Below are 26,988 nucleotides of genomic sequence, written 5' to 3'. Positions count from 1 at the left end.
GCCATCTTCTGGAGTCCCTTTAAGCTCACGCCTCCTGCTTCAGTGACTCCGTCCAGCCACCTCATTCTCTGTCGTCCCCTTCTTCTCTTGCCCTCCATCTTTCCCAGCATCAGGCTCTTCTCCAGTGAGTCCTTCCTTCTCATTTGGTGGCCAAAGTACTTGAGTTTCAACTTCAGGATCTGGCCTTCTAAAGAGCAGTCGGGGTTGATCTCCTCTAGGACTGACTGGTTGGATCGCCTTGCAGTCCAAAGGACTTGCAGGAGTCTTCTCCAGCACCAGAGTTCAAAGGCCTCGATTCCTTGGCACTCAGCCTTTCCCAGGATTCTACAAATAATTTTTTAATTTAAAACTAAACCTTTCAAATGGGATGCAAAAGACTTATACCAGCAGTATAATTTTGTTTGTTAAATGCCCCATATTCTGTCTAAGCAAGTCCATTCCATCATCCCACTATTTCTCTTGTCTTCCAAGCAAACTGTGAACGGCTATTAAAAATGGTGTGGAATTGTCAGCTCACAAACAAGGACTTGAAAAGACATTCCATTGCATCGTGTTCCCAAGCTGAATTTCAGCAAAGACATTGTAATCTTTTAAGGGAATTGAGCCGTTGATTGAATGGCAGAGAAAACGCGGCAGGGAGCCTCAGACCATTAATTCAGAAGAGGTGTCAGAATAACAGGTTGGATCTTAGGCAAATGAATCTCCAAGGGAAACAGCTGTTTTAGTACATCCATTTAATTGAGGAGATAACAGCAAATTCATCTATGCAAATTTATATAGATATAAATTCCTTTTATATGGTGTTACCCGTTTAAGATCCAGGGAGTTTGAAAAACCACATGTTCTGGAGAGGCTATGCATTTTCCCCCCCCCCTTTCGGGGAGACTTTTAAATTTGCACACGGTGGCAGTAAAATCTGTTTGTGTGAATGATCTGCCTTTGTTCTGTTGAGGAGAATGCTGACTTCATAGGAAGAGATGATACTAAAAACTATGTTGGCTGTCATGGAGAATCTAATACGATGCCTAACTTAAAGGAACTGTACTAAGTTTATGGAACAAAAACATATCCATGCAAAATACCAACTTGTATTTTTGTAGAAATATTTCACAATGCTTTATAGCAGAGATCCCCAATCTTTTGGGCATTTTGTCTACCTATCGAGTCCTTACCCAGGACCTGGGATAGGCAGATGTGGATGTTTGATGGTATTACAGGTATCATCACAGGATTGAAGCAGTTTCTAGTAAGGCCGCCTTTTGCAATTGACTAATAGCGAATTTGTCACTATTATTATTATTATTATTATTATTATTATTATTATTATTACTACTACTACTACTACTACTATAGTACCGAATGCAATATTCAATAGGAGATAAGTGTGAAAACCCAGGATTCGGTTTGTTTATGCACATTCTACCATACAGTTAGATGCTTTAAACGTGCCCCATAGCTCAACCCTCTTGAGATGTCCATCACACTCCAAATGATGGCTTTTATTTCTCAATATGTATATTTAGGATTGTAACTCAAGAAATTCATCCAACTCTCGTTACCAAGGGAGCATTTTCAGTCTTCCCCATCCTGGCACTCTCCAGATATCCTATAAACAGCAACAGATAGAATTCTCACCCAGGATGGCACTTCCAAACCTGTTCTAAAAAGAGATGTACTCTGGGGCCTTTCTCCACTTCTTTTTAGCTTTTTTTCCCCTGCAATATCTTTTCATGACGTTGTCCTGACCTGAATTAGAATTAAGCCACTCTTAGCTTTACCAGAGTTAAAGTCATGTTCTTCCCAACACACATGCGCATAACTTAATTGTTACAATGTTCAAGGGTAATAAATCCATTACTTTGAACAGAAGTTAGAAGATTGCAGTGACTTGAAACAAAGGCATTGGAATAGGAAGAGGGTTGGCAATGGCGATAGTTAATTGCAAGCTGGTGTAATGTTCTGTCAGCTCAAGGATGTACGGACAGCAGTCCAGCAGTGTTCATCACTGTGACTTGGTGCAGAGCCCTTGCTTCACCCTTGAGGGCTCCATCTGCAGCCTTTAATTGTAAGGAAGGAGAATCAGGGATGTGACCTTTCTCTGCCCAACATCTTGGATAACTGTTGCAAGTCCCAACAGAGAGTAGAGAATCAGATTTCTCTAATTCTGAATTGATATCTGCCTGTTAGTGCAGATGCTTCATAGCCAAAATTATTGTTGCACTCTTTTGACTGAAGCTTCATTCATTACTCATTGGTTGCAGTGATCTCGTGTGGGAACCCTGGGACACCCAGCAACTCAAGGGTATTATTCAATGACGGCCTGGTGTTCTCCAGCTCCATCATATACAAGTGTCGGGATGGCTATTATTCCACAGGTGTGCTCAGCAGGCATTGTACTGTCAATGGAACCTGGACTGGGAGTACCCCAGAATGCACAGGTGAGTTGGTCAAAGGAAGATGTTAGCAATGACACTCTACCTTCCATTTTCATGAAGCCCATCTACAGGCACAAAGTGGCAGTAGAGACACTTGAAGAATCTTTCTTAGAAATCTGGATTACAAATTCTAGTGGCGTGAAACTGGAAAAGGGATCCAGTTGGGCAAGTAGAAAAACTGTGCTAATGGTGTGGCATCAAAGAATTTGAGAATTATGGGTATATAACAGCCATTTCTTGCCCTAAAGTATTTAAGGACGGCAGATGAATTCCGCTGTGCATTTTCAGCAAGTTCCCATGGAGCTTCCAGTTGACAGCAGAATGATAAACTATCATCATTATCCTTATTTGATTCTTGTGGCCATATATGTTCCATGAAAAGGTTGTTGAGGCTTTTGACATATCCCATGATGTTAGCTTTCTGATAATTGTGTTCTAGTTCGCATTGCGATCATATGCTAAGTCAGCTGTGGAATTCTGGGAGTTGAAGTCCACATGCCTTAAAATTGTCAAGGTTGAGAAACACTGTGCTAAGTGCTCTTTCATGACCACCAGACATTATTGAATGTATCCCTGGATCATCTGCATTCAACTATTACATTAATTTCATAGTGGGATATCTCCACCATGTAGACTTTCTCTCCCTGAAAAAATATTTCTGTTCTATTCTATGCAGAATAGTTGAATAGGAGCAGGATTAATGTGCAGCTTTGCTTAATACTTTTCTTGGTTTCAGTAACATTGGATAAGATGGCCCTGGTGGCTACAACTTTCTTTGAGTAATATGCCTTTTTGCAGCATAGATATTAGATAAAGTCAACGCTGGTTGGTCAAGGAAGCTTATAACTTCTCGCATAATTTAGCTTAGGAGATAGCATCAAATGCTGCTTTGAAATCTCTAAAAGCAACGTAAGGAGAGGTTGTGTTGCAGGAGAAGTATTTGTCTAATGTGGTGCTCAAATGGAAGGCACTGATCAATAGTGGATCAACTAGCCTGCCCTTTCGTCAGCAAGTTTTCTTGTTCTAGCTAGTCCTGAAATTTCCATTGTAGATGTTCTGCATCGAGCTTGCTGACTGTGTTAAGAGGGCTAATAGGTCTATAATTAACAAGATAATCTATTTTTCTATTTTTAACCAGAATTGAATTTTTGCACGGAGGAGATGATAACCACTCACAGATCAGAATTATGAGGGAATTTCTGTGTTTTTAAACTCCTGTAAATCACAGTAGAAATCACAAAGCCCTTCCCCTAATTTTGCAGGTAGCAAATAGACTTGCAATATTTCCATTTGGAAAGGGACCTGATACAGACCTAGCCATCACACTGTTTAGGAATAAGATGGCTAATTACTTCCTGCTGTCATTAAGCTTCACCATGGGAGAATAATGTCTTGAACTGGAGGGCTGTTGTAAGAATTTCCTTTCAAAACAATACTGTTGTTTTGTTCACCAGCAACTATTTCTGCAAACTTGCCTTTGAGATCTGCAGCTGATCTTCCTTTTCTCTTTTTCCAAGTGATAAACTGTGGGGACCCTGGCGTGCCAGCCAACGGCATCCGGATGGGCAATGACTTCACCTATAATAAGACTGTCACATTTCAGTGCATGCCAGGTTACATGATGGAATCAGAAAGAGCTTCTACATTAACTTGCACTAAGGACCGCACCTGGAATGGGACAAAACCTGTCTGCAAAGGTAAGGCCAATTTAATCATTCATTAGAGCACATGTGGGATTTCTCTTTGGTGACTTGAAGAAGTGTGGCTGGGGAATTCTGGGAGTTGAAATCCAAAGGTCATAAAGGAACCATAGTTGCCCATCCCTGGTCTAGAGGAATTTTTCCCAGCCAAGTAGTCTCCAGATATAAGGATAAGGATAAGGAGGATGATAAGGAGGATGATAAGGATAAGGAGGATGATAAGCATGAGGATGATGAGGATAAGGATGAGGATAAGGATGATAAGGATGAAGATAAGGATGATAATGATGGTAAGGATGATGATAAGGATCAGGATAAGGATCAGGATAAGCCACAAAAGCCAGATGGAGATTTTTTTTTTTTCCCTCACTCCCTCACTTCTTCACTTGGTTTAAGGAGAAAGTCTTAGAAAGCACAGCTTGGAAGCAGGATATGCATACCTGCACTAGGTGAGCAAGCAAAGGAGGATTGTGTATGTGTATTCTGTCTTTCATTGTTGTGTAATTGCTCCAGTACAGTTTTCCATGCTTCTGTCCAAGATCTCAAAAGAATGCATTATATTACTGCTGGAAGTGTGGGAGAATTTTTGTTTTTAAGAAATTGTAGAAACTTTTCTTCCCCTTGAAAAATCTGGTAAAAACTGCCCACCAATTTCTTTAGCCACAAGGTTTTTTTTTAAAAGAATCCTAAATGCCCAATTCTGTTGATGCTCACATTATCAGTAGTGCGATTCAAATATGTGAACAACCGGTTCTCTGTGTGGATGCCTTTTCCAGAAGTCCATTCTGGGCCTGGGCAACAACAAATTAGCTACCGGTTCTGCTGAACTGGTGCGAACTGGCTGAATCCCACCACTGCACATTATTCTGAATCCATGTGGTCAATGGAAAGGCCAGAAAGGATTGATTTCAAGAATAATCTGAGACTTTCTGAAGAAATTTGGATTAGAGATGGATTCAGAAGCCATATATATTCAGAAGCCATGTTCAGTCTTGGTTTCACATGAAAGCACATGGCTTCTAAAGAGTCTATAAGATCACCCTGTCTAGTGATGTGCATAGTTTTAATGTCCTTCATGCCAGTATTTCTGATTGGCTGTACAAGCATGTTTAAAATTTCCTCTACTTTATGCCTGGGTGGTACAGATGGCCAATTTGCTATACAGTTATTTGCATGCTGTGCCCTTATTTAATTATCATCTGTATTTCGGCAACATTTATTTATGTCTTTCCCCAAATAAGAACAGGGCAACATCTGTGAATTCTAGCCCTTTGAAGAAGGAGATTTGCAGCAATGACAACAAGATCCTACAACATGTAGAGATCACATGCACGTGATAATGATAGAAACCCTGGAACATGAATGCTAACCTTCTGGGTCTTTTGTTGAGTTCAGTGTGACTTTTTCTCCCTAGCTATCATCTGCAAATCTCCACAAATTGTTCCCAATGGAAGAGTCATGGGCTCAGATTTCAGTTGGGGCTCAAGTGTCAGTTACACCTGTCTGGAAGGCTACCAGCTCTCCTTAGCTGCTGTTTTGACCTGCGAAGGAAATGGATCGTGGAGTGGAGAAATCCCACAGTGTTTCCGTAAGTAGACAGATCCAGCTGGACGAAGCATGAAGTCAGAAGTGGAGTAGCTGTGGCTTGTTTTGTTATAAAGACATATCCCTCACAAACTCTTGTTTATCTGACTGGTCAAAAGCCAGGATTCGGACTTTAGAGGGAACCCATCCAAAAAGCTGCTCTGCCATTATAGCTAGAGACTAGTTTTAAAAAGAACAACAAAGAAACGGGGGACGGGGGACATCATGCTGCTTGTCTGAATGCTGCTTGAACCAGAAGAATCATAAGAAGGATTATCTGCTCCCTGAGGGCCAGGGGAAAACACTTGGAAGAAAAGTTTCCTGGTTTATTTATTCCATTTTTACCCAATCCTCTCATAGGATCAGAATTTCAGTTGCACAAGTTAAACTAAAATGCTTTCCCTACTCCCGCATCTCTTAAAGGCCTCCAGTTGCAAGCTTTAACTAAAACACTTAGTAATAGTAATAGTAGTAAAGTTGGAAGGGACCTTGGAGGTCATCTAGTCCAACCCTCTGCTCAGGCAGGAAACCCTACACCATTTCGGACAAATGGCTGTCCAATCTTTTCTTAAAAACTTCCAGTGTTGGAGCATTTACTGCTTCTGGAGGAAGGCTGTTCCACTGATCAATTGTTCTCACTGTCAGGAAGTTTCTCCTTAGTTCTAGGTTGCTTCTCTCCTTGATTAGTTTCCACCCGTTGCTTCTTGTCCTGCCTTCAGGTGCTTTGGAAAAACTTCCAAAGTCCTTCTCTATATCCCACTCTCTTCTTGAACCAGGCAAAAAGGCTGGAAGATAGATTGAGCCCGTTTTCAAACTCAGCGTAAGAGCTAAGTTCTGCTGGAAAATTTGGCCTTCAGCATCCAAGAAGTATTGGAAGGTGCTATCAAAACTCTTTGGAGGAGAAGTTCAAAAACCAATGGTGTGCAATTAAAAGAAAGTGCTCAGTTCAGAATTTTATTGGAAGGGAAGCTAGCCTGCAATTGTGTGGAATTTGGGGGGCAGTGCTGGTGTGCTAAGATGCTTTTTTCCCCCCACCAAGACATTTGGCAGAACATGGGTTTTTGTCTTGCATTTCTTGTTCCACCTGCTGCAGAAGAAACAGACTTTCCTGTGCGATACACGGCCACATGGTGCTTTGCCTTTACACAGCGGGAGATCTGTTTTTGAATTCAAGCAAAAGCAAGCAAGAAAATTGAAGCTAGCCTTCGGTTCCCCCTCAGCCAGTCTGCCAGGAGAGAGTAGGAATATGGAAATAGATTAAACATTCACTGGCCATGAGACACGGCATGCAGAAAGAAGCTGGCCACTCTTTTCTGCTAGCCAAGTTACAAATGTCCTCTAAACGTAGCACATGTAGGTACCAGAGTGCCATGGACACTTTTCTAGGTGCCAGTCAGGGTCCATTTTTTTACTTTTCTAACTTTTATTATTCTAATTTTAAACAAGATTTAAGTGTGAACTCCAGCCTCAGTCTTTATTTTCAAACTGACCTTGGGTTCTGTCAACTGTCTGGCTAGCGAATTCAACATTGAGCGATCTTTACAACTTTGAAATGCCATAAAAGAGAAATTTTATTGAATACACATCTCGGTACTGAAGAAGCAAAATGAACTCTAGTTTTTCCATGCAAAAATCTGGTTAGTTGACAATAGCTTTTGGTAACCTCCACCTCCCCTCAAGTGCCCATGTTGCCCAATCACATCTCTTTGTTTCTTATGGGAATGGTTCTCTGTCAAACACTTCTTTTTGTGACCTTGGGTCTCATGGTCCATAGACGGCTTCTTGAAACTTCTATTTCTTTCCCAGACTCTCCCTCCCCACTGTTTCTATGACAAGTTGAGTAGCGACAGAGGTTAGCAAGCAGCTTAGCAATTCAACCTTGATATATTATGTGTAAACATCACAGGTATTTTTAGAAGCTCACAACAATGGTTGACTTTAGCTCTTGATTTTCTTTATGGATCTATCCACTGAGCTGAGAAAAAAGACAAACGCAAACTGAGATATAAACGTATCAGTTTGCATTCCAAAACACTGGAATTTTTTGATTAACCACCCCCATTGTGACAGTTCATGGTTATCATTTTCCTTGTAAAGAGGAAACATTCCCCATGGTTCAGTTTATTAGTGGAGACCCCACAATCTGCTTCAGCTACGCTTATCAGAACAGGACTGGGGACAGACCACTAGGTTCTGCCCACTGAAGAAGGATACAAACAACCTTTTTATAGTGGTATAATAAATGCTGACCCAGTAATTTTCTGCTTTTGGTGAAATAAGAGGAGGAATAAAATGGAGATTGGCACATTTTTGGACATTTTTTGTGGTTAGTTACGGTGCTTCCTGGTTCCCATTTGAAAATATCAGTGCGGATTTAAGATAAATTATGACCCAGAAGCTAGAAAAGCAAGCAATTTACGAAGTTTACTTGAGTTCAGGAGTCTTGATAGTTTAGAGGTCTTGGTTCAGGTCTTTGTTTTACTTCTTCTTCTGCACACCCAAAACATATTCAAAATGTTATATTTCCCTGCTGGGCCAAAAGAGTTAGGGATCTTGGCTCACTTGCTGCATGCACCAGACATAGGATGTTACAAGATGTTGGTGTCATTAGAGATTTTACCCCAATGAAATGTCTTTCACTGAAGTCCATTCTTTTTGCAGCTGTCTTTTGTGGCGATCCAGGAATCCCAGCCGACGGGCGGAGGGAAGATCGAGGTTTTACTTATCGCTCCTCTGTCTCATATTCCTGTCTGCCCCCGTTGGTGCTGGTGGGATCCGCTCGGAGGTTCTGCCAGGCTGATGGAGCGTGGAGTGGGACCCAGCCAAGCTGCATTGGTAACAAGATGGGGCTTTATTGGGGAACAAAATAAAACATGCCTCTGCCTTTTCTGGGCGGTGTTAAGGGAATGAGGAAGCTTTCCAACTTTTATATATTAATATTCCCAAAATACTAATCTGATCCAATCCCATTTAATTCCCCAGTCTTCGAATCACAACCACAATTGGCACAGGATTTTGGTTGCTTAATGAGGTTGTTCAATGAGTCGACCCGATTTTACAACCGTTTTGCCAAAGTTGTTAAGGGAATCATTGTGATCATTAAGAGAAGCATGTGGTCGTTAAGCCAACGTGGCTCCCTTCATTGACTTTGCTGCTAGGAAACCAGCTGGGAAGGTTGCCAATGGCGACCAGGTGACCCTGGGATACTGCAAATCATTGTAAGTTTCCCCAGTGCTCAAATTTTGTTTACATGACCGCGGGACTACTGCAACGGTCATAAGTGTGAGGACCGGTTGTAGGTTACCTTTTCCAATGCCTTTGTCACTTCAAATGACCACTAAACAAATGGCTGTAAGTCAGGGACTACCTGTAATTGCCTAACCAATTCCACTAAAAGCAGGAGACAGACGTTTGATACAAAATATGTTTGAAAGAAAAACTGTAGCACATAAAGTTGGGCCCAAAATTTAATTCCAGTTTTGGTTCTTTGGGGTTTTTTTTTTTTAGAATTTAGACCAGGGAAATTTGGATTTTAAAAAGCCTGCTTTGGGGGCATTTACAGATGAAAACAGGGTGAATTGCATTATTTTTTTTTAATTTATACTAGAATTACTGTGCAGCAATGAGAGAAAGGTGTGTATAAAGCTTTACAACGTACTTCACAATGCACTGCATAGTTAACCTTACCTTAACCTAACCTTACACACAAATCGCCCAGTCTGATGCTACCGCCTGTACAATACACTGCACTTTTACGTTTGGAACTTCTTTTAGTACTGTTTTCATTTGGTTTTGTTTTATTATATTTTTTCTTAATTACTTGTAGATCCCATTATGGATTCGGTTGCTTCAGATGAGCCAGTACAGTATAAATGATCCCAAAGTCAAGTCTCAGTTATGCTCACAGTTGGGATATGTAGTAGTCTGGGAGCCTTTGGATGGCTTCTTTCCTTCTGCCACGCTTTGTGTAAACTCGTCTCAAGGTCACGTCTGCTCAACCACTTGCTTTGCTTCAGGTCCCTTCTGAAGACGCATCCAGCAATTTCCTTGAACCAGAAGATGTTGCATGCAGGGCTGAAGTCTTTACTTTTGGGCCATGAAGTGGTCTCAATGAGGCAGAGCAGAGCAGAGTTCTCACCCCCCCCCCAAAAAAAAAAATTAATTAAGCACTTACTTCTTTTTTTCAGATGCAAGTGTTACAACCTGCATGGATCCAGGTGTGCCCCCTTTTGGAATTCAAAACAATTCCCAAGGTTATCAGGTAATATATGATCGTCTCCCCCCTCCCTTTATTTTCTCCTTCACCCTGAACAATCTTCTTTATCTGTATAATATAGCCAAAATTGCTAAATTGTCATCCTTCATCCAGGAGCTGAATATATTCATTCTCCTTTTATGCAAAACACAGGCAGTGATGATCTCTCTTTGGAGAGTTGCTATCTCTTGATTAAGCTGTTTTGTGAGGGAGACAATAAGAGGATTTTGCCGGAGAGATCTCTGATTAATTCAGAGGTGGTCCTTGATGATACTTGTGCTTCTAATGGAGACAGAATCAAACAGACGTCTAGCCTGTATCTTGCCTCCCGTAGTAAATAACAAGGCATCTCAAGTGGAGGATGTCTATCCAGGGAGTCCTAGACTTACAACTGCCATTGAACCCACAATTTCAGTCGTAAGTCAGGGTGGTCATCAGACCCAATTTTGTGACCTTTTATGTGGCAGTCATTAAGTGCTTGCATAAAGTGAATGCCAGGGTCATTAAATGAATACCACATTCATTAAGTGAACCCATTGTTTTCTATAGGAAAGTTGTCGCCAGAAACCAGAAGGAAACACCCGTTTCCTGCAAAAGCATCATAAATTGCAGTCATGAGACTGGGATGCTGCACATGGCCACCAATTTGGGCTGATTGCTGAGCAACAAAATGTCATGTGACCAAGGGCCCAGATATCAGAATTGACACAGGTGGCCTCTTGGACCCTTCTTTCAAACCAGCGGTCCTCTCTGTCCAAAAAGTGGACTTTGCTGTCTTCGAAAGAGTGGCCTTTGTCTTTTAAATGCAGATGGACTCCCGAATCTTGTCCTGATGGGTTTGTTCTCCTATGTTGTGCCGTGCGTTTGTGAAGGGGTTGTTTTGTTCCCCCATTGTACAGATCTGCCAATGTCTCACTGCATTGTATTGCATTTACCACATTGCTCAGTTTACGTCTGGGTGTTCTATCCTTGGGGTGGACAAGCTTCTGCCTCAGTGTATTGTTGGGTATAAAGTGTACGCATATGTTGTGTTGGCTGAAGACTCTCATGTGAGACATGTGCAGATCTGTACATTGGCGAAACAAAACAACCACTTCATCTGCATTTAAAAGACAAAGGCCACTCGTTTGAAGACAGCAAAGTCCACATTTTGGATAAAGAGGGATCAAAAGGGGTCAAAGAGGCCATCTGTATCAAAACTGAACAGCCCTCTCTCAACAGGGAGGAGGGATGCAACGTCATCTAGCTCCAGCCTACAACACAGTCCTTTTAGCAGTTCCAAGAAGGCTCCACACACATTTGCACTACTCAGTGACTCTGAAGACACAGACAAACTTCCAAATGGCCTCAGTGACTAAAATAATACAAATAATCAGCTGTCTACAGCCAGTTTTCACCAGTTTGGCAGAACCGGTAGCTATTTTTTTGTTGCCCAACCCCAGAATGGACTTCCGGAAGCGGCATCCACACAGAGAACCGGTTGTTCACGTATTTGAATCCCGCCACAGCTGCAAGGAATATAAATGTTTCTCATCCTTCTTGGATGAGAAGTGAAATGTCTTTTAAAAAAAACAATAAAGTCCAGTTGCCTCTTTTTTTTATTAAAAAGTTTTTATTTTCCATTTATTCATACAAAATACAATTAAATTCCTAACCATTGGTACCACCTGCCCATTCCCCCCAGGCTGCGTCCACCCTCCTAACCTTCCCCACATCCCTCCTCTTTCTCTCCTCCCCTCCTATTCTCTTCCCCTCCCCTTCTCCTCTAACCATCCTACTTCCTCCCTACTCCTTCCTCTCCTCTCATCCATCTCACATACATGAACGCAGCATAAGGAAAATGCCCAAGCGTTTACCATGACTATATTATCATTACCCACCCACTCACCCACCCACTCACCCTCAACCCTCCCCCCCCTCGCTTCCCAGAGCAGAGTACAGGGTTATTATTAAGAAAGTTAACAATAATAAGAAAAGAAAAGAAAAGAAAAAAGAAAAAAAGAAAAAAGAAAAAAAAGAGAAAAAAAACATCATACTTAACCTTTAACTCCCCTTAAATTAAGTCATATAAATAAATCTCTACAACAGTTACTATAAAATTTACTCATAAAATAAATGAAACTTTATAGTCCCATATTTTTTCTGAAAATAATCTATCCATCTTCTCCATACAATAATATATCTTTCTTGTGTATGATCCTTCAAATAAGCAGAAATTTTTGCCATTTCTGCAAAGTTAGAAACTTTAAATATCCATTATTCTAAAGTAGGCAACGAGTCCTTCTTCCAATAGGAGCCTACTAATAACCTTGCTGCAGTTAATAAATTCAACATTAAAGTAGTTTTTTGTCATTTAAATCCACAAAAATACAATCATGACCTGGATTATTGAGACTCTCCATAAGACATCCCACAGGGCAACACTTTGTTACATATTCCACTAGTTTTTGTGGTTTTTGTCAATCACAAACTTACCTTTCAAGTCTGAGTCACTCAAGAGCTGAAGGAGCTTCATCACACTTGCCATAAAGCAAGTTCAGATCTGGCTTGGTCACTTTTTCAAGGGCACGTCTGAAAGGTAACGTGTGAGGTTCCACAGGCTCCATCTTTAATTAGATAAGTTGCTTTAACTAGATGAGTGATTATACTCACACAACATTCTAACTTTGCATGGTTTCCCATTGCAATAGGTTGGAAGTGTCATCTTCTTCAAGTGTCATAAAGGATATTTGCTGCAAGGGTCCACCACCAGAACTTGCCTTCCAAATCTGACATGGAGTGGAATTCAGCCCAACTGCATCCGTAAGTCTTAGCTTCCTTGGTGCTGGCAAAACAGTTGATGCCGCTTGAAGATGGGTGGACTTCATCTCCCAGGATCCCCCAGCTGGCATGGCAACTGGGATATTCTGCAAGTTGTAGGCCATACATTTTCAAGCGGCTGAGGTTGAGCACTGCTCTGTGCTAAAATCCAGGTGTGCAATATATGCCCAGTGCCAGATCTTAATTTTTGCGGCCTGGATAGATAATGTGGAAATGAGAAAATGCAAACCAGCCTGCACAGACAAATTCCAGAAAGCAGGCATTCAGAAAATGCCTCCTTCTGAATCAGGCCAGCTCTTGGCTATAGACAGGCTTCGATCTTCACCCAACCAGCAGCCTTTCCCAACCTGGCGCTCTTCAGGTGAAATACCTGACATTTCCAAATAACACCAGCAATCTGCTGGGAATTCTGCGGGATGTAGTCCAAACAGATCTGGAGGATACCAGGCTTGGAAAGCTATCTTCTGCCCTTTCTCAGGCCTGGTAATGGTGGGTGCATGAGGTGCTTTCTTCTATGTCTTTACAGCACACAACTGCAAAGAACCAGATACCCCAGCCCATGCCAACGTGGGCGCTCTGGACCTGCCTTCGCTGGGATACACCTTGATCTATTCATGCCAGAATGGCTTTTATCTCACCGGAGGATCAGAGCATCGGACTTGTAAGGCTGATGGTAGCTGGACAGGGAAGCCTCCCGTTTGCCTGGGTAAGCAAAAGACAGCTCTATGTCTAGTAAACTTCTTATTCTTTTCACTTGAAATCCATCGGCTGCATTTCAGCTATGGGTTTCGTGGACAAATCACTCTGTTTCTGTTCTATCCCAGCCTATTGCCGTCCTTGTTAAAGGCACAAGGACCAAACCCCTGCTGATGCAATAGGCTGGAGACTTTACAATAAAACAAAACTCTTTTAATAAGGTTGACAAACCTGTCAAATAGTTCAAAACACAAACAGCAAAACTCAAGTCCAAAGGAAACACAATGCAAACAGACGAGAAGTCACAAGCAAGACGAACAGAGAAGTCACAAGCAAGATGAACAGACCAGGATTCCAAGAAGCACTTTGCAAACAGTTGCCTTCAGCAACCAGCACCGCCCACACCTCCTCCCTTTATTGAGCAGTCCCAAGGCGTTGCCTCTCATTGCCTTTTCTTTTTACTCTGGAGGTGCCTCATTGACTGCTGTTGATTTACTCTCGCTAATTGACGACGTGTGCGGGCGTCAATTAGCAAGTCCATGAGGTGTGGGTCTTCCAGGTCTGACTCATGCTCCTCATACAGCTGAGCTTCATCAGGAACACATCAAGCCGTGAGTCCTGTAATTCATCAGAGCCTCCCTCTGCCCCTGATGGCCCTTCAAAGGCCTCCTCCACCTCCTCCTCAGATTCCTCAGACTCAGCTGTTGGGAGCACAGGCTGGCACGGAATCACAACAGTTTCTGCCCCTGTTCCCCAGACAAAGGGGATTAAAAACTGCCTTGTTAGATCAGACCCCAGAGCCCATTTGGCTCGCCATTTTTCCTCCAGTGGGAGCCAGAACATCAAGACAAGAGTTCTCCATGATTCTTAACCTAAGTCTTCCTCTGTGAATGTTAAGCCTTTACATCACGTTGCCACTAGCATACCTTACAGCTTAAGTAAACAAAGGTATTCTTTTTTTTCCCCACATTATGAAATCTAAAATTTTTGAATTTCACCAGTTCAAATATTGAAAAGAAAAAGTGAGGAGTTTCCTCTTCTCTTTTCTCTCACATCATTCATAATTATAGACACTGTAGGAAGAGAGTCTTTTTGGCCTATAGCAGGGGTAGTCAATCTTGGCTCTTTTATGACTCGTGGACTTCAACTCCCAGAATTCCTGAGCTAGCTAAGTTGGCTCAGGAATTCTGGGAGTTGAAGTCCACGAGTCATAAAAGAGCCAAAGTTGACTACCCCTGGTCTATAGAAGCAAACAAATCAGTCCAGTAACGTTTTTTTCTGACGAACATGCTTAACTATGTTGAATTAAAATTATTAAATATTAGCAAGTTTGATCTAGTGGTAAAGGCATCATGACAGAAATCAGGAGACTCCGAGTTCTAGTCTCACTTAAGGCACAAAAGATGGCCAGGCTTCATATATATTCAACCTAGGCGCTGGAAGGTATGCTCACTGCCTTGAGTTATTTATAAAAATAACAAAGGGTTAAGAAATAATTTAAAATGGGGGCAGTTCCAAAGGTAGTGGTTGCATCCACACAATATTCTAGCTTGATTAGCTTATTTTTCAAAAATGAAGTCATTCAATTAATTCATAGTTCCATGTATTCTTCCAGAAAGTGGGTTAACTCAGAACCAAGTTGAAGAGAGTAAGTGATCGTTGTGGCCAGATATTTTATATTCACCTGTTATTAAAGATGTTTATGTCACCTTATTAAGGTATAAACTCTTACTTTGATCCTACTTTTAAGCGGATGTCCGACCCAGCAGACGGCCTACGGGGGCTGCGAAGGACCAGCATCTTCCAAAAGGTACCTCTTTTTCCTAACTACCAAATACATAAAAAATACATTAAACATGAAACAGCATAGCAAATTACTGGGGTTTCAAGGTCTGTAAATATATGAACACACTGTCAATTTTATTGAATGATTAAAAACTCAAACCATTCATTACTTTTAATGGATTTTTATTTTTTTTAATGGATGAGACTCTTAATTAATGGCATTTCTTTTGATTGTTTTGAAGTAACAAAGCTTGATTGTAAAAAGCATTGAACAAATAAGAATTCTGAGGGATTCTGGGAGTTGAAGTCCACTCATCTTAAAATTACTACGGTGGAGAAACACTGTTCTAAACCACAGTGGGTGTCAACGCTGCTAACATTGGAGGTTCTTGCTTTGACAACATATGAAGATGCAGCCTTTTTCTTTCTTATGCTTTATTCTTAGAATCAGATGATACTGGGGGAGGAGGAGGAATGTGGTGGCAGTTAGTTAGACATAACAATATTGTACTAGTGTGTGAATTCAGGACTTTTGAAATAAGAGATGATAAGAATTGGCAGTAGCAGAACAGGAGGGAAAGCCTGCATTTCAAACTAATTGGAGAATGTGATTTAAGATTGTTAATTGGAGGAGGGAATTGTGCTGTGATACTATATGCTCAGGGGAGGGGAATCCAGTTTTTGGCTTCGACCATGTACGTGCCGATGCCATGCAACTTGAATAAAGATTCTATAAGGTAAACAATGCCTCGAAGTTCTTTGAAGAGTTTCATCTGTCGGAACCATGACTTCTGCACTTGTTCCAAAATCTCCTCGTCTTGCTCTGCTTTGGGTTATTTCTAGTTCCCGCTGATGTCTTTGCCAAAAATTCCTTCTGGAAAGGCTCCTATGAATACATGGGCAAAAAGCAGCCAGCCATGCTTTCTGTCACCAGCTTTGATCCAGTCACCAGTAAAGTCAATGCCACTCTGATGGACCACAGTGGTGTGGAGCTGCAAGTCTCTGGTAAGGCAGCCAATTGGGGTTTTTTTGCATTCCTAGTGGGAGAAGGGGAGATGGTGCCACCTTGACGTCCACCCCATTAAACATAGAAGGGAAAATAATATCCATCCAGCCTTATCTGCACAACATAATAATACTGCCAATATAATTTATTTAGTTACTTTGTTATCTTCACCCACGTCTGCCTGGACAATCAAGCTGAAACACCTGTCTAATGTGCAAAGGAAATAAATAATTAAAGGCCCTGAGGATACTTCCTAGATAATAATTCTCCAGCTGAAATTCTGGGGCTGCCTTCATACTAAGGTTAACACAAACTAAGGTTAACATACTACCATAACCAAACAAATAAGCTATGGTATAGTTTACTGTGATGGGTTATGTATACCAGAAACTACGATGGGTTTTATATAGCACAAACAATGACTCACACTTGAGTTTTCACAATATTACCAAACCCGATTGATACAGAAAGGATATGGAGACCTGGAAAGTATGTCGAGAAGAGCAACAAAGATGATAAAGCGTCTGGAGGCTAAATTGTATGATGAATGATTAAGGGAGTCAGGTGTGTCTAGCCTACCAAAGAGAAGGGTTAGGGGGGACATGAGGGGCCATCACAAAGAAGAAGGGGTTGACTTATTCTCTAGGGCCCCAGAGGGCAGGACACAAAGTAAGGGGTGGAAGCTTGTCAAAGAGAGATACAACCTAGAAGTAAGGAGAAATTTCCTGACAGCGAGAACAATTAATCAATGGAATAGCTTGCCTCCTGGGGTTGTGGACACTCCATCACTGGAGATTTTCAAAAATAAAGTGGACAACCATTTGACTGGGATGGTATAAGACTTCTTCTTGAGTAGGGGGGGTTCCAGCCCTATGATTCTAATTTTATCCTAGACTGGCTTTCACAATTCCTCTCTGAATGGATAGAATCTTTATATCTTGGGCCTCAACCACATTATTTTTTTTTAATCTGCAATTTTAACCATATTCCCAACTGGAAACAACCCTTTGAAGGCCTTTGATATCTTCCCTGCATTTTCATTCTGCTGAATAATTTAATGCTACCTGCAGGCTTTGGAAGCAACTAAATGCATGTAATACAGATGAGCTTCCAATATAATTTTACCAAAGTTGGATGCAGTCCTGCTCTAACTTCGCAGAGCATCCAAGCACACTGAGATCTTGTCTTCTCAAACTGCAGTGAAACTCTTCCGCCCCCTCAATTCTCCAGAGCTTCCTTCTCCTTGACGAAAGGACTGCCTTATCTTCTCTCTCCAGGTATTTACAAAAGAGAAGATGTCCATCTTCTCCTCCAGGTACACCAAATTACAGGACCACTGGAGATCTTCACAAACAAATTCAAGAATGATAAGTGGGCATTGGATGGACACGTAAGTCTTTGCGTGAAACGTTTCAATGATACGCAGAGGAATTGGGAACATAACATGGGAGAATGTGGGAGCTTTTGCAATGATGGTTAGACAATACATATTTAAATGCCTAACGGTAAAATTACAATTGCAAACAAAATTTTAAATATTTTAAAAAATGTTTAAAAACCAGGAAACAGATTGAAAAATGCATTATATGAAACAGAGCAATTTTTTTTTTCCCCAAGATGGTCCTTTCAGGTTACTTTCTTCAGTTCTTTATTGGTTACATGTGGATTTGACCAGACTTTTTGCCTCTGAGCCTTTCAAAGGAAGGAATTGTGATGGAAAGAGCTGGAGGGAGCTGATGTGTAAAAACAAATGTTGTCTCTTTAGCAGATTAGAGGAGACAGAAAGTATGGTGGAGTGGTTAAGGTGTTGGACTGGCACCAGGGACATATCTGCTACTCACACAGATATATCTACTGACCCAGCATCCAGGAACACCCCTCTAGATTTTTACATTTAACAGGCTAAAGTCAAAATCAACCCCAGCCTTCAAGCATGTTTCAATCAGAATTGACCCAAGAAAGTCAGTAGATGTTTCAGACAAACACCGCAGGAATTCCTCCTGGAAGATTAATCCCAGGAAACCCCCCGGGGTAGAAGCAGCTCTACCAAAGTTATCCCCACAAAACTATTCTTGCTACAGCATGGGTATCAAACTCACCACATCACATGACGTGGCATGACGTATCGCAACTTTTTTCACATTGCCGGAGCTGGGGTGGGCACGGCTTCCGCATGATGCAACTGGCCCGCGGGCGGCAGTTTGACACCCCTTTGGTACAGGTAGTCCTCAACTTACAACCACGGTTGGGACCAGAATTTCCATGGCTAAGCAAGGTAGTTGTTAAATGAGACAGGCTCACTTTCATGACCTTTTCTGTGTCAGCTGTTAAGTGAATCACTCAGCCTTTAGGAGAATCTGGCATCCCCCCATTGACTTGGCTTGTCGGAAGCTGGCTGGAAAGGTTGCAATATGGTGATCACATATTGCAAGACACCGCAGTTGGCTTGCCAGCTGCCAAGTGCCCAAATTTCGACCATGTGACCATGAAGATGCTACAGTGGTCATAAGTGCGAGGATTGGTTGTCAGCTGCTCTTTTCAGTGCTGTTGTAACTTGAAGCAGGCACTAAGCGGTTATAAATTGAGGCCTACCTGAAATTGGTTTCCAAGATCCCCTATGTAGCTAGTCCTGTCACATTTTCCATTTCTTCTTAGAATGATTGAATCACAACATTTGAACCATATTATGAACAAGTACCGTATTTTCCGGCATATAGGATGACTCGGTGTATAAGACGACCCCCGTCTTTGGCGCCGATTTGCATACCTAGAAAGTCGTCTTATACGCCGGTAACTACCGTAATTTCTGGCGTATAAGACGACTCGGCGTATAAGACGACCCCCGACTTTGGTGCTGATTTGCATGCTTTAGAAAGTCGTCTTATACGCCGGAAAATACGATATTAGCATGAAGTCTGTGGTGATTCTCAGTCATCCAGGTTGTCTCAAAGGTGCTATTTCAGGAGGCAACAGGACTTTCTGGTTTTTCTTTGAAGATGTTTCACTTCTCATCCAAGAAGCTTCTTCAGCTCTGACCGGATGGTGGAGAAATCACCTGTACCTATAACTGATTAGTTTTGTTTTGTTTTGTTTTGCATTTGGGTTTTGCAGTATTTTTTTCATTTTCCACTCCAAATGCAGGTCACTCCAGAAGCTTCAAGCGGGACCTTTGTCTACCAAGGGTTTGTCCATGGCAAAGGTTTTGGACAATTTGGTCTCCAAAGACTAGGTAAGCTGACTAACTTTACAACTGAAGTTGTCCCCAAACAATAATTTTTAGTAATTTATATAAGCAATGTGGCAACTGTAAGATTTTCCATTTACGTTTTAGCATGTATCAGCTATTGTATGTAATTATTTTTCATTCAATTATTTTTTTTAACCTTTTCAGTTTCAATGTTTGTTATCAGGTGAAACTGATGCTTCAACTTGTATTTAAATAAATTCCAAGTTATCATTTCCGGAATTTTGCCAAATTCTATCCGTTCACCATCCCCGTTCAACTGTTAATATAATCATTTTGTCAATGTTATTCACACATATGTAAAGTGGTTCTAAACTATTCATTGTATGCATAACGTTAAGAGTCAACACATTTTCTTCCTTGTTTGGGGGGTCTTGAGTTACAAATCAAATAAAAGGAACATTTGTCTATTCGTTTTGGGAAAAAACCATAGAAGGCCATTCAAAAGCTAAACTCTAAGTTTACATTTTGTTTTGTCTCATAAAAAAAACAAAATCTTTCTCCTTGAAGAATGAGAGAGTGGCTGTGACTTAATGGATACGTCTATCAGCATTTTATCCAGCCTACCGGCTCTCAAGTTTTAATTCAACTACTATTCTCATTAACCCCATCAAACATCCAGGAATTAAATCTGAGATTTAAGTATTTTGTTATACTTATATGCAACAGACTTGTGTTGAGACAGTCCCTGGCCTCCCCTAGCCAATGGTACTCAGGAGCAGTAATTTAATGGTGTTCCTTTTTCCAGATAGCAGCATCATTGAACGGGATCCTGAATCAACAGGATATCCATTTGCATCCAACAGCAGCTCAGTTGCAGCTGCGATCCTCGTGCCTTTCATTGCCCTGATGATTGCAGGGTTTGTGCTCTATCTCTACAAGCACAGGTGAGATGTTCCAGGTAGAAAAGGCAGGAAATAACCTCTTAGGGCCTCGTAACAAGAATTGTAAGGATATTTAGGGTTTTCTGGTCCAGTGTCCCCTGGATTAAACCACATTTCTCACAATCCCCATGCAGCATGGCTAGTTAGCCCTGTCAGGTAGACCAAGCTACCTATACCTAAAATAGCTATAGTAACAGAATCTTGCAAGTCTGAATGTGCTACCTGTCAGTGCTGCTAATACTGGATGTTCTTGCTTTGACAACATATGAAGATGCAGCCTTTTTCTTTCTTATACTTTACTCTCAGAATTAGATGATGCTGGGGGAAGAGGCGGAATGTGGTGGGAGTTAGTTAGACATAACAATATTGTACTAGTGTGTGAATTCAGGGCTTTTGAAATAAGAGATGATAAGAATTGGCGGGTTAGAGAACAGGAGGGAAAGCCTGCAATTCAAACTAATTGGAGAATGTGATTTATGACTGTTAATTGGAGGAGGGAATTGTGTTTTGATACTATGTGCTCAGGGGAGGGGAATCCTGTTTTTGGCTTCAACTATGTTAGTGCCGAAGCTATGCTACTCCCATAAAGATTCTTTAAGGTAAACAATGCTTCGAAGTTCTTTGAAAAGTTTCATCTGTCGGAACCATGACACTACCTTTCTTTCCACTTTTCTCTCTATGGGAATTGGAAGGATGGGAGACTTGGAATACTGCATCCAGTTTTGGTCACCATGATATGAAAAAGATGTTGAGACTCTAGAAAGAGTGCATAAGAAGAGCAACAAAGATGATTAGGGGACTGGGGCGGGGGGGGATAAAACATAGGAAGAACAGTTGCAGGAATTGGGTATGTCTAGTTTAAGGAAAAAAAGTCCTGGGAGGGTGACATGATAGCAGTGTTCCAATAAGGGGCTGCCACAAAGAAGAGAGGGTCAACCTATTTTCCAAGCCAGCAGAAGGCAGAACAAAAAGCAATGGATGGAAAGTAACCCAGGAGAGAACCAACGTAGAAATAAGGAGAAATTTCCTGACAGTTAGAACAAATTCATCAATGGAATGACTTCCCTCCCTAAGTTGTGGGTGTGGTGGAGGTTTTTAAGAAAAGATTGGACAATCATTTGTCTGAAATGATATAGGGTTTCCTGTCTGAGAAGTGGGTTGGAGTAGATCTCCAATTTTCCTTCCAATTCTGTTACTCTGTTATTCTGTCTTAGGCATTTCTGCAAATGCCCATGGTCAAGTTTAGTTGATCTGATTGTTGCCTTGATTGTGAACTTTCTTTCTGTCCTTCAAGGCCACCCTCTTTATTCACTACATTAGTACTGAAAGCTGCCATCTAATGCTATGGGAAATAGTATCCATTTCTTTCATAGTTTCTAGGAGCCAACCACCTTTGTACTTCTTGTCATGGTTCCGATAGATGAAACTCTTCAAAAGAACTTCAAGGCATTGTTTACCTTAAAGAATCTTTTATTTGAGACACAAAGTATCGGGCACTACATAGTTGAAACCAGAAACTAAATTCCCCTCCCCTGGATACAAAGTAATAAAGTGCAATTCCCTCCTCCAATTAACAGTCGTAAATCACATTCCCCAATTAGCTTGAAGCACGGGCTTTCTCCCCAGTTCTCCAGCCTGCCAAAACACTATCAGCTCTGGGCCCAATGACCTTGAGTTCCCACGGCTAAGTTATTATTGTTATGACTAGGTGGGCTCTCATCCCTATTCCCCCTCCCAGCAGCAACTAACTCTAAAAGCAATAGAGAAATGGCTGCATTTCCATCTGTTGTCAAAGCAAGAACATCCAATGTTAGCAGCATTGACACCTCTCCAGCTAGAAATTCTCTAGAACTAAGGAGTAATTTCTTAACAGTGGGAACAATTAATCAGTGGAACAGCTTCCCTGCAGATATTGTGGGTGCCCCAATGCTGGAGGCTTTTAAGAAGAGACTGGATATCTACTTGTCTGAAATGGCATAGGGTCTCCTGCTATGGGAACATGGGACATTGGACTAGAAGACCTCCAAGGTCCCTTCCAACTGTTAACTAGTAGATGAATATACTGTGTAGCAGAGCTAGGTTACTGCCACAGTTAAACTGCACTTTGGGGAGCTTCATTTCAATTAATTTGAACGAAAGAGAGAGAAGAGACAAACAGAATGTTTACAGATTTTAATGCATTTATGTACCTGTGCTGTAGAGCCCCTCCCCTGTGACATCTTTGTCCTCTCGAAACAGAAGGAGACCGAAGGTGCCGTTCAATGGCTATGCCGGCCATGAAAACACCAATGTCCGAGGAACATTTGAAAACCCAATGTATGACCGCAATTTGCAACCAACAGACATCATGGCCAACGAGGCAGAGTTTACCGTCAGCACTGTGTGCACTGCAGTATAGCACTTACAATTCTGTGTGCAGTAAGTATCACATTCCTATACAAACTTCCCACATATGCTTTTCAGCTACTACCGGGACCCATCAAATTATCATTAGCCTAGCATTTAATTTGAAAAGGGTTGGCTAATAATAATCACTATAATTCACATCTTAATAAGAGAAAATGACTGTCACTGCTGCAATGATCATTTCTGACCATAAGAAAGCTGAAACATTATTCAGATCCAAGCTTTGGAGATATTTTTTTTTAATTATCAGCAACATTTTGTAAGATAGGACAGCTTAAAGAATAATATACTGTACATCATCCATCAATCCACCCACATATCCACCTGTCCATCCATCCATCCATCCATCTCTCTTTATTCTCTGAAGTTTTTTATTTGGACATCTTCCAAGCTCAACTGTGAGATTTTTTTTGCATACTCAAAAAGTCCTTTCTTTTCCCAAATAGTCTAGGGAGCGTTTGGTTAGGAAATTTATCTTGCTGCAGAACACTTTTTGGTTCTTCCTAATTATGATCCATATACAAGTCGTGTATATGTTCCCACAACTTGCTTAAATTACTAAATTAACACATTATCTGTGAAGGCACTACACTAAGCCATAAATCAGCCAAATGATATTTTAAGGTACAAAAAACAAACCAAGGTTAAAAATAACCAGATTCATCATTCTGTGTCAATCAACGATTCAGTTTGTAACAACTTGCCAGGTTGAGTCAATGTTGACCTTGATTAGTTTCTTCAGAGCTTAGCACATTTTGCAGATCCTGCCTCTTTGATTAACTTATGGTTTAATATGTTCTACCAACCCAGAAAATGGCTTAAATCAATAACCACGTTAATGGTGATGCAGAATTGCACAGCCAGCATGTCTAGACAGTAACTGAAGAGTTTTATATTTCTTCGGGATATCCATCCATCCATCCATCCATCCATCCATCTTTTAAAAAATCAAAACACAACATCAGTTACATTTAAAGTAACTTAACAGAAACAGTGGTTCATTCAAGTGAAAGCTGCTTGTGATAGAAACCCATTTCTCCCTCCTCCTCCCCTCCCCCTCTCTCTGTGTGTGTATGTGTGTCCCTTCTCTTCTCTGTGCAGCCTTCTCCAGAGACGGGAATCTCACCAGTGCCCAGTGATCCTCCTGGCTCATCTTTGCCCATGATCTTCTCACCCAGAAACGTTGGGATTGTGGAGTTGTTATGGTGCCTTTGAGCTGATCCAGAGAGAGAGAAAGAGACTGCCTTGCTGTTTATCACTGCTCTGCATCTTCATTGCCCATCGTCCTGCCCTCCTGCAACTGATAATCAGATCTACCAAAGCATCCACCCCAGCCCTTGTGCCAAGAGCCCAAGATGTGGAAATCTTTCCTCTTCCCTCTACTCCAGAGATGCTCCTCCCCATCCTTGAGCCTTTTTCTATCAGTTCCTGGCCAACCTTTGGACTGGCTGACTGCTGCTCAAAGACCATTGATTGTCCCACTGTTTGCCTGTGGTCGATAAACACCTTTCTGGGGGACGCTTCATGGCAGTCTAAGAAAACCCACACACCCAGGCTGCCCAGAAGAAGCTACACAAGAGGAAGCAGGCACAGGCTGGTTGAGGAGACCTGTGGATGCAGAGAACTTGGGCTAAATGTATCCAGCATATCCAACTCATACAGCAAGTTTAGCATCTGGAGAAATGTTCCTCAGATATATGTTGGTTCTCCTCCTCTCCCTTCCCCACCCTTATATATTTATTTCATATTAATATTCTAGGGCAAGAATGTCATGTTTCTGACCATCCTTGCAAACCTCTGAGAAGGCCTCCATTCCTACCTTCCAATTTGCATTTTTTTTTTAGAGCATTTGCTTCTTAGGTTTTCTAAAACTGGCAACCCTTCCCGTCCCCAGTTCCAATGATTAGATCAACTCAGGACCACTTCTTTCAGACTAAATGGTCATCTTTGCTTAGTTGATTCAGAGAAAATACAGAACTTCCTAAGTGGTACAGTTCTTGGCATAAGAAATGGGACATCCCCATTATAGAATTGGGAGAATCCAATTATTGCTATCTCTGTCCCAGCTCATGCATTTCTCGGAGGTCTGATACAATTTGTCAGCCACTGATCTGCAATATGTTCTTTCAGGGGAGGGGGAAGTAGCATCCCAGCCTAGTGTTTTCATTGCTTTGTGCAATGCTCTTTGGACCTTAGCCTCATGAGGATCAGGGACACTTATTCTGTGTCTGTGACATCACAAATATCCGATGTGACTAATTTATTTTTCTGATTTATATATATTTCTATATTTCTAAGAAGTCAAGTGCCATCCTAGAAGGTTCATTCACTTGATGTTCTAGTTTTTGAAATAAAATGGCAGATAACTTTCCCTACTGCATTATCACATGCTTTCACTTACCTGTTCTGCTTCATCCTTGGCTCTATAAACCCACTGCAGGGCTAAACGGACAACTCACCTGTTAGAGAAAGACAAGTACAGACCTCATTCAGGTATCCCCATCTATTGTTATGAGGAACTTGCAATATTGTCCTGATTAATCTAGGCCTGACATCCAGAGATTTTTCTTGCCTAGTTCTCCTCATGAGACTGCCTTATACCAGTCTACTCATCTACTGCAGCATTATCTACAAGAAAGGAGCCGGGACTGCCTGTGGTCAACCAGCTGCAGGTAATTCATCATCAAGCATTGACCATCATTTCATGTTCTTCAAGATGCCAAGGATGGAGTCTAAGAATTTTTGCACACAAAGTAAAGTCTTATGACCTTTCCCTAATAGCCTGAAAGAAAGTCTCATCTCATGCTACCTAAAGGTTTTCAAATACAGTCAACAATGCTGCCAACCCTTGACTCTTGACTTCCATCGCATCCTGCTGCAAAGATGAGCACAATCTATGCCATGACATCATTGCCCCAAGTCCTTCACTGCTGCAGAGAAGGGGACAGCACAGCATAATGGGATCAAGAGCAGCATAAATTCAGACATTGCAAAGAACAGGGAGCCAGGCCTACACACCAGCAGTGGCCTCACGTCGCTCCTACCATCTAGTCGAGCTTTCAGTATCTAGAGAATATGAAGGACAGGTTTAAGGCTGACACTCATGTCCCAAAGTTGCTTTTTCCAAAAGGCAACTGGACTTTCTTATTTTTTTTTTCTTTGAACATTTTCTTTGAACATTTCATTTCTCAGCCAAGAATAGAAAAGAAGTGATTCAAAGAAAAAAACCAAGAAATTCTAATTGCCTTTTGGAAAAAGCATCTTTGGGACAACCATGTCCTGGATGATTGAAAACCTCCATAGACTGACACCCATGGTACAGCTGAAGTGCATCGGGAACACAGGAGGGGAATTCTTTCTTGCCCAACCCATTGAATATGTATCTGCAATTTTAAATATATCCCAGCCAGGTTAACTACAGCAATGAATAAAAGAGTCAAGATTAGGGCAGCCTGGAAGCTGCTTCTACCTGCTATAATTTTACCAAATAGTTATTCCCCATGGAAGTGGAGTGAGCATCCTGGCCCAAGGCACTTTCACAATGCTCCTCCATCATTTCCATATAAGAACGATGATCGCTCTGAGAGACTAGTTTGAAGGATGTTCCTACATCCTCTAGCTAGTTCACTCTGTGGCTGGGAAAACCAGCAACTTCCGTGAAGTGAGTGCGAGAAAAAGAATCCAGCATCATACAAGTTGTCGAGTTCAGGCTTCTCCAAACCCGTGTCCTCTAAATTGGTTGGGAATTACAAGCCAAACACTTGCACGATACAAATTAGGAAAGGTGGTTGAAGCTATTGTAACCCAAAAAGACCTGGAGAAAATGCATCCTAGAAACCCAGTGCTAAAATCATAGGATTTCATTTCACTTTTTGTTTCGTCTTTCTTACTTCTACCCAATATTCTTTTTTCTCTGTTCAACTGTTTATTCATTCATTCTCTCTCTCTCTCTCTCTCTCTCTCTCTCTCTCTCTCTCTCTCTCTCTCTCTCTCTCTCTCTGTGTGTGTGTGTGTGTGTGTGTGTGTGTGTGTGTCTGTGTGTGTGTGTGTGTGTGTGTAGAAAGATAAGGAATTGCCGATACCCAAAAAGAAAGAGGAATGATATTCTTTAGAATATCTTCCTGGAGAGTTTGAAGGCCAGCTTAATGCATATTTATTCTGTTGTTCTTCATT

The 26,988-nt window shown here is 41.4% G+C and overlaps 1 protein-coding gene across 1 annotated transcript in view; it reads left to right on the top strand.

Annotated features, from left to right (window-relative positions):
• Window positions 1-26,725, top strand: part of CSMD2 (CUB and Sushi multiple domains 2) — a 356,715-nt gene extending 329,990 nt beyond the window's left edge. The window contains exons 55-68 of the mRNA XM_039329926.1: window positions 2,262-2,438; window positions 3,953-4,132; window positions 5,550-5,723; window positions 8,381-8,554; window positions 9,907-9,980; window positions 12,665-12,776; window positions 13,321-13,500; window positions 15,241-15,300; window positions 16,119-16,280; window positions 17,559-17,671; window positions 19,423-19,510; window positions 20,274-20,412; window positions 22,648-22,827; window positions 23,917-26,725. Coding sequence (XP_039185860.1) covers window positions 2,262-2,438; window positions 3,953-4,132; window positions 5,550-5,723; window positions 8,381-8,554; window positions 9,907-9,980; window positions 12,665-12,776; window positions 13,321-13,500; window positions 15,241-15,300; window positions 16,119-16,280; window positions 17,559-17,671; window positions 19,423-19,510; window positions 20,274-20,412; window positions 22,648-22,807 — 1,793 coding nt within the window. The 3' untranslated portion in view covers window positions 22,808-22,827; window positions 23,917-26,725. The remainder of the gene's footprint in view (window positions 1-2,261; window positions 2,439-3,952; window positions 4,133-5,549; window positions 5,724-8,380; window positions 8,555-9,906; window positions 9,981-12,664; window positions 12,777-13,320; window positions 13,501-15,240; window positions 15,301-16,118; window positions 16,281-17,558; window positions 17,672-19,422; window positions 19,511-20,273; window positions 20,413-22,647; window positions 22,828-23,916) is intronic.
• Window positions 26,726-26,988: the final 263 nt, after the last annotated feature.

This window comes from Crotalus tigris, unplaced genomic scaffold, assembly GCF_016545835.1.
Source record: "Crotalus tigris isolate CLP2741 ecotype Arizona unplaced genomic scaffold, ASM1654583v1 scf7180000017614.5298720, whole genome shotgun sequence".
Classification (NCBI taxonomy): domain Eukaryota; kingdom Metazoa; phylum Chordata; class Lepidosauria; order Squamata; family Viperidae; genus Crotalus; species Crotalus tigris.
The sequence above is the reverse complement of the archived record's forward strand: the minus strand, read 5'-3'. Positions and strand labels throughout refer to the sequence as shown.